Source organism: Aphelocoma coerulescens, chromosome 3, assembly GCF_041296385.1.
Source record: "Aphelocoma coerulescens isolate FSJ_1873_10779 chromosome 3, UR_Acoe_1.0, whole genome shotgun sequence".
NCBI lineage: Eukaryota > Metazoa > Chordata > Aves > Passeriformes > Corvidae > Aphelocoma > Aphelocoma coerulescens.
This window is the reverse complement of record NC_091016.1, coordinates 95,648,336-95,660,735: the sequence shown is the minus strand read 5'-3', so window position 1 is coordinate 95,660,735 and position 12,400 is coordinate 95,648,336. Positions and strand designations below refer to the sequence as shown.

The window sequence follows — 12,400 nt, the reverse complement described above, 5'->3', positions numbered from 1 at the left end:
AAGCTGACATCTTTACTTGGTCAGATGAAATGTTCCTCTGTGCTGTAAATCACTACAGGCAGTAATCAGAGCAGAAGGCAGCTTGGCCTTGTCCTTAGCCCACCTTTCTTATACAGCAGCCCTCTGTATAACAGTGAATTGCTTCAGGCCACCTACAAACAAACAGGCATGCTGCATTGGTTTTAACAAAAAGACAACCAGAATTTGTAAAGTTTCATGTACTTTTGACACCCTTCAAAATCCATACTTTTCCTAGAGGTGAAAGGCTTAAGGAGGGAAAGTAGCCACAACAGTGCAGAGTGAGCTGGGACAGACAGGCTTGCACCCATGCTGGGGAACATTCCATGCCTCAAGGAAAAGGCACATGCAGAAAGGCAAGTAGGAAATGGTAGCACAGCAGTGCAAGTCTGAACGCCACCAGGAGGCAGCCCTTCCACAGCTCCTGTGCTAGACTGTGGTTACAACAAAAATCTGCCTTCCCTTTTCAAGGCACGATTGCTGGACTCTCAATACATTTAAGTGAAGGTTTAATATCTGTCTCACAGTTCTGTTAGATCTATATTCAGCCTTTGAATGTAACACATAAGGTTCTCACCTTACAGGATTTACAGCAGACCTTCCTTTAGCTTTTCTTGGATGGTTCTCACCCTCACTGAAATTTTGAAGATGCTTTTGTAGAATGCTCACAAAGAGTTACAGAATGCATTTGCATGCTAAGACAGTTTCACTGGGTTATGGATTTCCTGTTCATCAATTGAGTGGAACAATAATAAGAATGAGAATACATCCCAGGTAATTTGCATCTCACTTAGTTGCCCAGATAATTGAAACACTAATTAGAATCACTCGAGAGGTAATCCACAGCATATATTGTAATAACTCTTTTCTACTTAAAAAATTTGTTTTAATAAAATATGTCATAGCACTGCCATAGAGAATTAAATCTGTGCAGAATAAAGAAGAATAAACCAAGTACATTTTGGCTTTTTAAAAACTTCATATTCAAAGTCTTCTGCAAAATGTAACCCATTTATCAATTATATACTTGTGAGACTTAAACTTATCAAATTTTTGTGATGCAAAATCTCAGAGGAAATATTCATTTAAGTTTAAGGATTTATCCGCAGAAGCATCAACAGGACTCTTTGACCTTCAACACAGTATTGAAAAGCATCCAAGAATGTAAACTAGTATTTGATAGAAGAGTAAATATACGGGTAACTTTCTCTGAGATTTTAAATGTACCTTTGCAACTTTGCCAGAGTAATAATTTAATTGTACCGCTCAGGATAATGGTAAGAGGTAGATGTAGCATGAAATGTTCCCTCCTCTTAATGATGCCATGCTTTGGGCACAAGCAACAACTCACTAGCTGTCATTCTCTTCAAAAGTGATACTGTGGCCAAGTCTAGAGGACAGAGACCTTTCATTCTGACTGTGTCTACAGCACCAGCTGAAGTCTAGGACAGCTTTGGTACATGAGCTCCATAACAAATCCATTTTTTACCCAGGTTACTGTCTACACTGCTTAGGAGAAGACAACATTGTGATATCTGCTGACATCCAGGGCTCTACCATGCCCAAAAGTAAAAGAAAGTTGTTTTTGGAGGTGGAGGGGTAAAAAAAAGAGGTATCAGACAAGAATCTGGCCATGTCATTTAGGAAGACAGGGCTGAATACTAGCAGAAGTGAAGAGTCTTGGAGCTCACCAAGTTTGCCTGGGATATGCAGTCTGCAAGCATGAGAGGAAAAGTGCTACCCTGTACAAACCATGCTGCGGAACTGGGCAGGGTCAAAAAGTTTTGTGACCTTCATCTAGAGGCTTAGGTTTACTGGATGAAAAGTACCTGGCAAGATGGAAATGCACTTTGTCCTTTTGACTCTGCTATAAGCTCTGTAGTGCTAACTAACCCCTTTAGCTGTACCTTGTATGTAAACTATGACACCACTTGTGGAACATGTCTGACACGTATAAGAAACATGTCCACTAATTCCTAAACATATCATATAAACTGAGACAAGGAAATTCCATCCTACCACACTACCATTACCAACTACAGAAAGTGACCCATTATTTATTGCAGTAATGTAAAAAGAATATGATAGAAAAGCTACATTTTAGTTATAGTGTTAGGGTAACCAAAGTTATGTTTCAGCATAGGCAGGAGAAAAACATCTTTAAAGACCAGAAAATTATTTACCTGAAAGTAATTTAAGATGCCGAAAACAGCATTCTCCTCTAACTTTGGGCTGCGTGACATTTGAGTACTAAATCCAAGGTACTGTCCAGGTTTCCCCTTTATAGTGAGACAAAGGCACTTCCAGAGAGGAAGTCAGCCCAACAGACCAGCTCACCCCAGAAGCCTCTCAGAGGGTCTGTGGTATCAAATCTTAGGCAGGCAGATATTTAGACTCTCTTGCTAATGTTGGGAAAACATGTATTACTTCCTAATTACAAAACAACATATACAAATGCTGGCCTGCATATACATCAAGTTTGCTCAGTGTGATAGACATGTATGGAGCTTTAAGTGATTACTTCAATATTACAAGCTCTCTGCAAAACCACAGGGTGCAATGCAGGCTCTCCAAATGTTAGCAATTTACAGGTTAAATAGCTGAAGAAAAACAAGGGATGAAAAAGCAGAGGCAGGGGTCAGTATTTTTTGCAGACACTAAATTAGATTACTAAATCTCAGGAAATATGAAAGAAAATGGTTAAGCAGCTTAGGGAGCATGACTAAATTCCACTGATTAGGAATGGCATTTCCGTATTTGAGAATTCCTTCCTTTGGGCCACCTGCCATGATGACTGACTTAGAAAGGTTTAAATCACAACTGAGTTTGGTCATTACTTGGATTGGTTAGAGTAATGTGAAGCAAACATAAGGTTAACCAACAAAACAATTAGAGTGGGGTAGAGAATATGTTTCATTTAGAAATGAAAGGCAAAATTTCCAAGCTGGTCCAGTTGTTTTTCTGGTTTAAATGAACACATGAATAGTAAAAGTTGTTTTATTCCCCTACACACTCAGATGACAGTTGAAGTTTTTTAAGGAAAAACAATAACAGACTAAAATGACACTTTTTAAAGTCAGTGTCTCCTAGGGATATTTGTCAGAGGTGAGGAAAAAGAGTCTCCTAATGCACAAGTTTGCCATGAGTTTTTAATTAGAGCTACTAGTCTTGTTTTCAAATATCTAGTATCTTCCCTGTGAAACTGTAAATGTTTAGAGACTCACAAAAGGCCAAAATTTGAATCTGCTGTATAGCAACAATATCTTTCCAACTACATTCCAACAGTTGTTTAACAATAAAAATACACTGAAATAACATGATTTATGCCAGAGGACTCTACAAGTTATTTGGCAAACAGTACAGTCTCACAGAGCCACTGATGATAGTGCTCCCTTGTGTAACTTTTCAAAAAACTACACACTAGTTGAAGTGAAAAATTTCTCTCAAAAAATGTCTTTTGCAAGTAGATAAAGCTGAAAAGCCATGTGATTTTTAAATATAACACAAATGTAGGCATGTTGGTTTTCCCTAATGAAATACCAGCCTGCTGGCTAAATTAGCAGAGTCAGCCTTGTTATACCCCAACAAACCTTCACCAGATTTCCTTTCCTCTGGAGTTCTGGCCCTCCTGGAGTTACCAGCCATGATGTCTTACCCAGTCACAATGCAAAGAATGGGTAAATGAAATAGGGAAGTGAAGAGGATCTCATGGGGCTGTTGCTGTGCAACCAGTATATTAAGGGACTGAAATTCCCCATATCCTGCAAAATATCAAGGTTTTTTCTTTCTCCAAGGAATAAGCCCAACCCCTCTTGACTTCTACCTGAGTCTTCTGCAGCAAGAATGAAATGGAAAAAAGGGGTAAAGGAGAAAGAACTGAAGTGAGTGCTAAAGTGGGTAATTCAAAATAAGAAGAAATAGGCCAAGAAAAATACCTGAATAGTAACCATAAATTCCTCAGGCTTTGAAAGTGTTTGGTTATGTAACTTTGGTCAAAAACAAGCAAGTATTAAAGCTGTGAGAAAACTTCAAAATAGCAAAGAAAAAAAAAAAAAAAAAAGAAAAATTCTCTTTAGAACAATTATAATTGAATTATAGCGCTTTTCTCGACTTACTGCCAAATTGTCTAGTTTTAGAAGTTTGAAAATCATGGCATGTAGAATTATTTAACCAGCAGATTACTTTTTTTTTCCTAGAAATGTAAGGGCAGAATCCAAAAAGCTGAAGTTCAAATGTATCTGCTACATGTACATGCTGCAGAAGAAAGAGGAAAACATTCTTTATTCTCCCCTGGAAATAAATACCGACTTAGCTTAGACCAAAGGTCTCTGAAGCTCAGTAGTTCAACCCCATGTCCTTCCTAAACAGAAAAACCCTCATCACCCCCCTTTTTGGTGTAGAAGTAAAGTGTTCCTCAAAAAAAAAAAAAAAAAAAAAAAAGAGTTATTCCAGTCGTATGCTGCCTGTAGTCTCAAGCTGATGGGAGCCAACATAGCTATTATCCAAGGCTCTTTAGAGCTTTAAGGGAACTACAGATGAGAAGTAGATTACTGTTTGCTGTACCACATACAAACTTACTTTATAATCAATAATTTGCTTCCTTTCCTCATGACTCATTGACTAAAAGCTTTCTTTTTCTATACTTTGGTTCTAATGTTTACATGTTTTCCAAAATGAGTGCACTTTTTAAACACAGAGAAAATAAAGGCAAGGAATCCAGGTGCCTTGCTGGTCTCTAGAGTGATAAAAGGAAAAAAAACTGTATTTAATCTGCATTAAGTATTTCTGTCCATCTACAGGGTTACTAATAATTAACCTTGTGTGTCAACCCCTGTTCTACGGACTGCTGATTTTGTAAATTCATGTTCACATTGAAAGGATTAAAAGAATAGTTCAGCAGATTACAGTGCATTATCAGAGTGGGCAATTACTTTGGTCTGATTCAATTAGAATTCCTGTTCCTGTCACAAGTATGAGCCTAGGAGCAGGGCTGAAAACTTTTTCTAGTGTACTCAACAATTTTAAAGACAAAGAACCAAAATAAATGTTTGCAAGTTGGGTATTTGGGAGGCTGAAGAGAGTTGTAATCCATCCCAGTAAATGCTCCTATAATTCCCTTTTTGTATCACCCTTAGGCAGCTGTGGACACAGCAGTCATGCAAAGATTGCCCAAAATAAATGTTATTTGATGAATTAATGCATCTAGCCCTTGATAGCACAAACCATAGAAAAAAAACAGAAGAAAATGGAATCTGTTACTTGGCTGACTGTTGGCATATGTCTAAGCAGCTAATTCACAGAAGATATTCCTGACCCTTACAAGTACATCACAGACAGTAGTTCACTAAACCCCTTATGAGAATAACCCTACAACTGCGTGAGCAAAACTTGTACCATTGTAATACAGCAGAAGCTCAGAAAATTCCAGGAAACTATCCCTAGGATATCAGTGGCAAGAGGGAAGCCTGAAAAGGCAATTGCTTACAGAGCCTAGAGCCTGGTTAATGTCATCAGAGTGACTATTTGTACACGAAAATTTTCTTCAAATCACTGAGCCTCTCATCCCCCTCCATCCAGAATGATTAACAGCAAAGGGAAATTAAATCAGCCTTATGCAGCTTTAAACCATGTCAGGTCCCCTCTAGAGAGAATCAGAAAGCAGTACCCAACACTCTCCAGTATCCAGCTGTCCTTTGTCTTCAAACTGAGCCTTTACAGATGCCATTAGTTCACTTTTCTTAGCAGATTTATTTCCTGCAACAATCTACCTGCCCAGCATCAATTTCTCCAGTCTTCCAAATCTTTCTAGTGTTAACGAAAATCTCCAGGGAAAGAAATTACAGCATCAGTGTTTCCAATTAAAGATGAATTCTATTCTTCACACCACTGTATTTGCATTCACAATTCCAACCAGAGTGTTGCAGTCGAAGAACAGGAGTTTGGTTCTGGCTTTTTGTCACAAACCACACTTATCCCCTCTGTTTTGGCTTTTACACAGCATATTTAAATGCAAAGACAAGAAGAATATAAGCAAAGGTTAAAAATTTAACTTTTCACCAAAGCCAGAAACAACCATAGGACATTATTGGACATATATAGGACTGTATTTCTCTATGCAGTGATGCACATCCTCTTGGTAAAGAAGATAAAGAACTAATAATTACCTCAAAAATTAGAACTTCTGATAAATAACAACTTTACCTTGTGGCTAGCTTCAGCAACCCTATATTGAGATACTGTAATTTTATGCTCAGTTAGAGATTTATTCCATACTTACTGGTGGTCCCCGGGGTCCTGTTGGACCTGCTTCTCCCTCTGGCCCCTGTTGACCCTGTTTTGGGGAACAAATTTGAAATGCAACAAATTTGAAAAGTGGGTTTTTTACACATTGTTCTAGACCTTTTGTATAAGATTAATGGTTTTACCTGTTTACCAGGATTTCCCATTAACCCTGGCACCCCAGGAGGACCTCTATTACCCTGTTGGACAGAAGATGAAAAATATTAGCTGAGCCAATGGTTTGCTATTCCATTTTAAAATAAAAAATTAAAGCAAGGAAAGCAACAAGGTCTAAAAAAAAATCAGCCTGTGTTAATTTTTTAACTTCAGCCTTACTTTTGGTGTTCTTTTAACTTTGACCAAACCCTTCTATCTAATTTTTCAAAAGTCAGATTTCAGTTCCTTTGCTGTTTGTGTGCTGACAAATCCCAAATAGATTTGATTGCTGTTTTCAAATCACAGAAGGCAATATCACTCCATGTAATTTCAGACAAAAATCTTGTCTCAGTCTAGTTTTCTTTTTCAATTATTTACAAGTAAACTCAAACATCATTGTCTGAAACATTCCACAGTCTCAATCTTACAACAACTTTTTAAACTAGATTGGAATTGATGCTGCAATTTGGTGCTACCTAAATAGAGGTAACAACCTCTGTGATTGAATCAGCTTAGGGTGGCTAGAAATACTATTCTTATTACAAGATCATTCATTTCAAGCAGTAGTGAGGTAGGCACATCACAAGCTTCCTCTAGCAATGATTTCCACAAGTTTAGAAGGAATGGCCTTTTTTAGGTATTATTTAATGCCTAGAATAATGAAAACCATGTCATGTAGCACAAGAATCATGAAAATGCATAGGCCAAAGTTGATAAAAAAAGATATTTAATTCCTTCAGCCTAAGGCTTGTCTCTTAACACAAGAGAAAGTACAATTTCACTGAATACTTTAGAACTTGATAAGCACAAATACAGTGGTATAAGAAAGACAATACTCAAGATGTTTTACCTTTGGGCCGGGAATACCTTTCATACCTGGAGAGCCTGGTAAACCCTGAAAGAAAAAAAAATTTACATTTGTTTGTGGTTAAGGGGTTTGGAAATGGTGTTAAAACAACATCCTTCTTGTGCTTGAGTATTTCTAATCCTTTTACTTGCTATTGAAGCACTTTCACTCAATAAGGGACCAAGTTTGAATTCTTTCTGTTTAAAAAGTAACAGATAAAGACTATTATTCTTACTTCACAAATTGCAAAAGGAGCATGGATAAGTGAGATGTTGTGACTCTTTCTGTCTTAGACTAGAAATACATGCTTGTCCCAGTGTGCTGAGACTGGAGGTGCAGATTTTAACAGATGCCATTGGACACTTTTCATTCCCTCCTCACTTCTCTGCAACAGCTCATAGAAAGTATGCTTTTACCAAACTATCTTCCAAGCTTAAGAGTTCATTTAGTATTACAAATTTATTATGTCCAGTTCTGTTTTAAAACATCTCCTTCACTATTCCTCACAGCAATTACTCCTATAGCAAAGTGTTTTAAAGAGGTTTTATTTAGCCTTTGACAACTGGCACAGTTTCCAAACTCAGTTAATGCACAAGGATTACCTTCTGAAAGGGCCCATAAAGCACTACTGATTCCCTGCAAGTTCACCACAGGGGATACACCAGAGACCTCCAACCCACCCCCAGAAAGAAGCATGAGCGTGACACATTCCAGATGTTCTGAGCCAGCAGAGTATCAAAGGATGATGGTTCACATAAGGTATGTCAGACTAGCAGCTCAGCTTTTCCTGCTCAGCCTGGGAATAGTTTGGCCCTAGTCAATACAATGAGACCAGCCCTAATTGTAGAGTCACACCATAGTATCCACGGGGTCTCAGATAGGAGAATCACTAGGACAGTCACATCCTGGCCACAAAGGTTTTGTGAGGCCAAGTTCCTCACAATGGCCTCATAAGGAGATCTAGGCTTTTGGGCAAAGGTTTTGCATACACATACCAGAATTTCCCCTTGCATTACACATACTCTGCCCTGGCCTTTTGCTTAGATTTACACTTGAATTACTCCAACATTAGAGTCAAATTAACCTATACACAGCCTTTCTATGATTTGAACTAAGCCTACCATTCAAAGGTAAAATACTTGATACTTACTGGCAATCCTTGGAGCCCTGTATCACCTGGAGCTCCAGGTTTTCCTGGTTCACCCTGCAAAACATTTTAAGTTGTAATTTATGCAAATCAAACACGAGGGAATATTTTATTTCTGGAACACAGAGTTGACATACTTTTCGATCTATAGTATAGGAATGCTAATTAAATTACCCTAATAATGTGCATAAAGCCAAGAGCAGCAGCCACAAATGAGTGAACAAATCTAGGGCACTACCAAAGTGCAGACATCTGCCAACTGTGCCTTACTTTAGCTCCAGGCATTCCAGGGATCCCTTCACGGCCATCAACTCCTGGTAAGCCCTTGAAAAAAGAAAACAGAAATTAATGTAACTTTGAAGAGATTTTGCCCAAGCACTAATATACAAATTAACATCATATGAAGCAAATAAAGAAATTAAATATACATACAGGCTCTCCTTTAGGCCCAGGGAGGCCATTTATTCCTCTTGTACCTTGAGGACCCTAAAAACAATAACAATTTTTAAAAATGCAGCTGAAGACAATGAAATGACAGATTAAAAGAATGTCAATGCATACTCATTCAGATATACATTATTTTGAGAGTACCAGTTATGCACTGTTTATATGCTATTAAGTAACTAATGTTTGCAAGTCAACAGGAGTCAAAATTTGTCTGTGCTCACCCTTTCTCCCTTTGGACCTGTCTCTCCTAGTGGACCTCTCTGTCCTTGATCCCCCTACCGGAAAAAAAAATGTTTTAGAAATAAAACCAGAATAAACTTCCTCATGTTTTTTAGCTAAAGCTGTCAGAAAATCAACAAGCACAACTCACATTTGGTGAAAGTAGACATCTCAAAATCACACTATATTTAAAAGTGAGGTTTCTTAAAACTGCAGCTGACAGATATATTTTTAAAAACAGAGCTCAAGCCATCACCTGGGATTTCAGGAGTGTCTAAGCAAAGGATATTGTACTTGTTTGTTTAACACAGAGTTACTGGCTATTCCAAGCACACATTCCAGCTATGGAAGCAGAGAGCAAGGAAGAATTTTAAAAAACAAACAAACAAACAAACAAACAAACAAACCCAAACAAACAAAACACACACACAATAAAAACCTCCAACACAAATTGTACAAATTGCCCTGTACAGGTTTTGTTCCAGTTTGATCCCTGAAAAATTCCAAGCCACCCTAATGCACAGTAGGACTCAGAAGGAAGAGGTAACCATAACATACTAAGAAGTTAAAATGGGTTCATCTACCTCAAATTCTTTGGGAACATTAAGACATTACAGACTTGATATCACTGTAATATCATTTATTCACCTGTGGGGAATCAATAGAATTGGATTAATCAGAGGCTTTTTCGATTCACAGCCACAAAGTTTCACTAACTGGGAAGCGTTTGGATAACCTGCACTCTACTTACAGGTGCACCAGGAAGACCTTGGGGACCAGGATCACCATCAAGACCACGAGCTCCCTACAAAACAAACAGATAACACAGGATATTAAAGTGAATTGCTGGAGAACTAACAACTTATGTGTCCTGCTTTGCTAAGAGCTGTAAATTCTCTACAGATGAGGGGGGGTTATATCTCCAATTAAAAAAAAAAAAAGAAAGACAAACAATTTTCTTCATCTATCTTGTTTTTTTAATGGAGATATGAAAACAAATATATCTTAACTATGAGAAAATATTAGTCAAAAAACAACATTCAGCTCATTCTCTAAAAATTCTAGGAAGGAGGTAGACCTTCACATGCTGCTTCAAAAAATCTCTGTGTCTTCTTTAATAATACTATATCCTTCATCACATAATAGAGTAACATCAAAATATGCAGAGAAATCATCAAATGCAGTGCAGCTATTTCTACCACATATGTTTCAAGGAAACAATGCAATCACTACCCTGGAAATAAATGTAAATGTAGATTAAAAAAATTGTTTTAGAAAAGATTTAGAGGGAGCATGGAACTTCTTTGTCAAACAGATGTAGTAAATATTTCAAGTAGACAAAACATTACAGAAAATGTAGGCAAATAACTACTAAGAATTAGAACACACAAAAGCCAGGAAAGTGAAGTAAGATAGTAATAACTTGAAAAGCATGTCCGAGAGGTTAGGAAGGATCATTCATGAGAAGATTCATAATCAGGAGAACTTTGATGTTGTCTCCAAAGACATATGATCACAAGATTTACGCGATTTGACTTCTGGAGAAGGAGACAATGGCAGGATTGCTTCGTTCTTTTCCTTTCAGAAATTTTTACCATATAGATTTAGCAAGATCACAAAACTAGAAATGTAACAGCCAGTTTTGACTGGCAGCAATTTAAGACACAGAGATGTTAAAGACAAAAAGAATGGAAAAAAGAACAAACTCTCAATAGAAACTCCTGACAAAAACTTGGATGATGATGGAAGTAAAAGGCTTTAAGAAGATAAAAATCACAGGAGGGACTACTTAATAGATTTTAGGTTTAATTAAAATGTGCTATAGTTCATAATTGTTATAACTTGTTATCTTGCTAATTACAGACTTGCATACATGCAAAACTACCATAAATACAGGGACTGGGGAAAAGGAGTGAAGAGTGTCCTTCATCAATTAGAAGGACTGAGCTACCTTTCCTCCTAACAAGAAGTACAGTAGCTGTGGAAATACAGCTGGCAGGAGGGAGAAAATACAGGGGAAATAAAGAAGCTTAAATAAGCTTTTAAAACATTCAGAGGCATACATTTTCTTTAATACAGGCCATTTTATAGAGAGAAAGGTTAATACTCACTTTGGTACCTTTAGGTCCCATTATGCCAGTTATACCTCTGATACCTAGAATGCCCTGAAATAGAAAAGTATATTCAAATTACGCTTAATTCTTCTGATCTGGACTGTCCTAGCTTTCAGACAGAGGACTCAAGGGTTCTACACCCTTTCTTTATGATTATTTTACTATTTTCTTAGTATTAAAGGAAAAATCCAACTACTGCTGCATTCGAATTCTTAATTTATATAGTCATTTGATATTTTACTAATTTTAGAACTTTAAAAAAAATAACAAAACTATCAGGCTGTATTATAAAATCACAAATACACCGTAAGGACAAAAAAAACTGCACTGTTTTTCCATCTTGGCTACCACAGAGTTGAAGCATTCTCACCTGCAGCTTGTGTGAAAGGAACATGTGATGGCCGAATTTGCAAAAGGGCTAAGTTGCCTTAAGTGGGGGATTGGACACAGATAAAATAGGGCAAGGTTTTTGAGAGTGCAAGTGCTAAGCTTTTATGTCCACCACACAAGAGGCTAAACTGAGTAGACACCCTAGCACAGCAGGATGTATCCTAACTATCATCACAAAGTTAGATGGAATCTTGCACAGAACATCTGAAGCCTTGTCAGCCCAAAAGGTGGGGAAAATCATGATAATGCAACAATGACTACAGCAGCCACACATGGGAGATGAACACAGTTTAATCCTGCTTCTAACACAGTTTAATCTTGCTACTAAGTTGGAAGTAGGCACACTGTGGTATCCAATACTTTCTATTGAAAACAACACTTCTCCCAGGCGTGGCTATCTTGTGCAAATCTTTTTGTCAATACAATACATTGGTTGGATTGCAGGTGCTGTAGTGGAGACTGGATACTTAACCCGTTTCATTCATTTATGAATGGAACATATAAGATACCACAGAGTCTACAGGCTCTCCATCTGTGCCTCTAAAGCATTGTCTGTTCTTTTTCACATGGGTCACTTGCTGGATATTATGAAAGCTAAATTTTAATAGAAAAAAAATTTTTAGAGTTTGTTTGTAAGGTGACCAACTGGTGATACAGTGAAATGTTATGAGTAACACACCAAAACAAAAAAAAAAACTGAAGGAAAGTCAATCTTTAATGGGTTTTTAATTCTACTGTGTTATTTCACAGTGCCTGAGGAACTTTACCAAAATTAATAAAATG

At 37.3% G+C, this 12,400-nt stretch overlaps 1 protein-coding gene across 1 annotated transcript in view; it reads right to left on the bottom strand.

Moving 5' to 3' along the window:
• COL9A1 (collagen type IX alpha 1 chain) overlaps nucleotides 1–12,400 on the bottom strand; it is a 66,703-nt gene that overhangs the window by 20,216 nt on the left and 34,087 nt on the right. The window contains exons 20-28 of the mRNA XM_069008616.1: nucleotides 11,225–11,278; nucleotides 9,865–9,918; nucleotides 9,116–9,169; nucleotides 8,880–8,933; nucleotides 8,718–8,771; nucleotides 8,451–8,504; nucleotides 7,304–7,348; nucleotides 6,444–6,497; nucleotides 6,296–6,349 (exon numbers count right to left, since the gene is read on the bottom strand). Coding sequence (XP_068864717.1) covers nucleotides 6,296–6,349; nucleotides 6,444–6,497; nucleotides 7,304–7,348; nucleotides 8,451–8,504; nucleotides 8,718–8,771; nucleotides 8,880–8,933; nucleotides 9,116–9,169; nucleotides 9,865–9,918; nucleotides 11,225–11,278 — 477 coding nt within the window. The remainder of the gene's footprint in view (nucleotides 1–6,295; nucleotides 6,350–6,443; nucleotides 6,498–7,303; nucleotides 7,349–8,450; nucleotides 8,505–8,717; nucleotides 8,772–8,879; nucleotides 8,934–9,115; nucleotides 9,170–9,864; nucleotides 9,919–11,224; nucleotides 11,279–12,400) is intronic.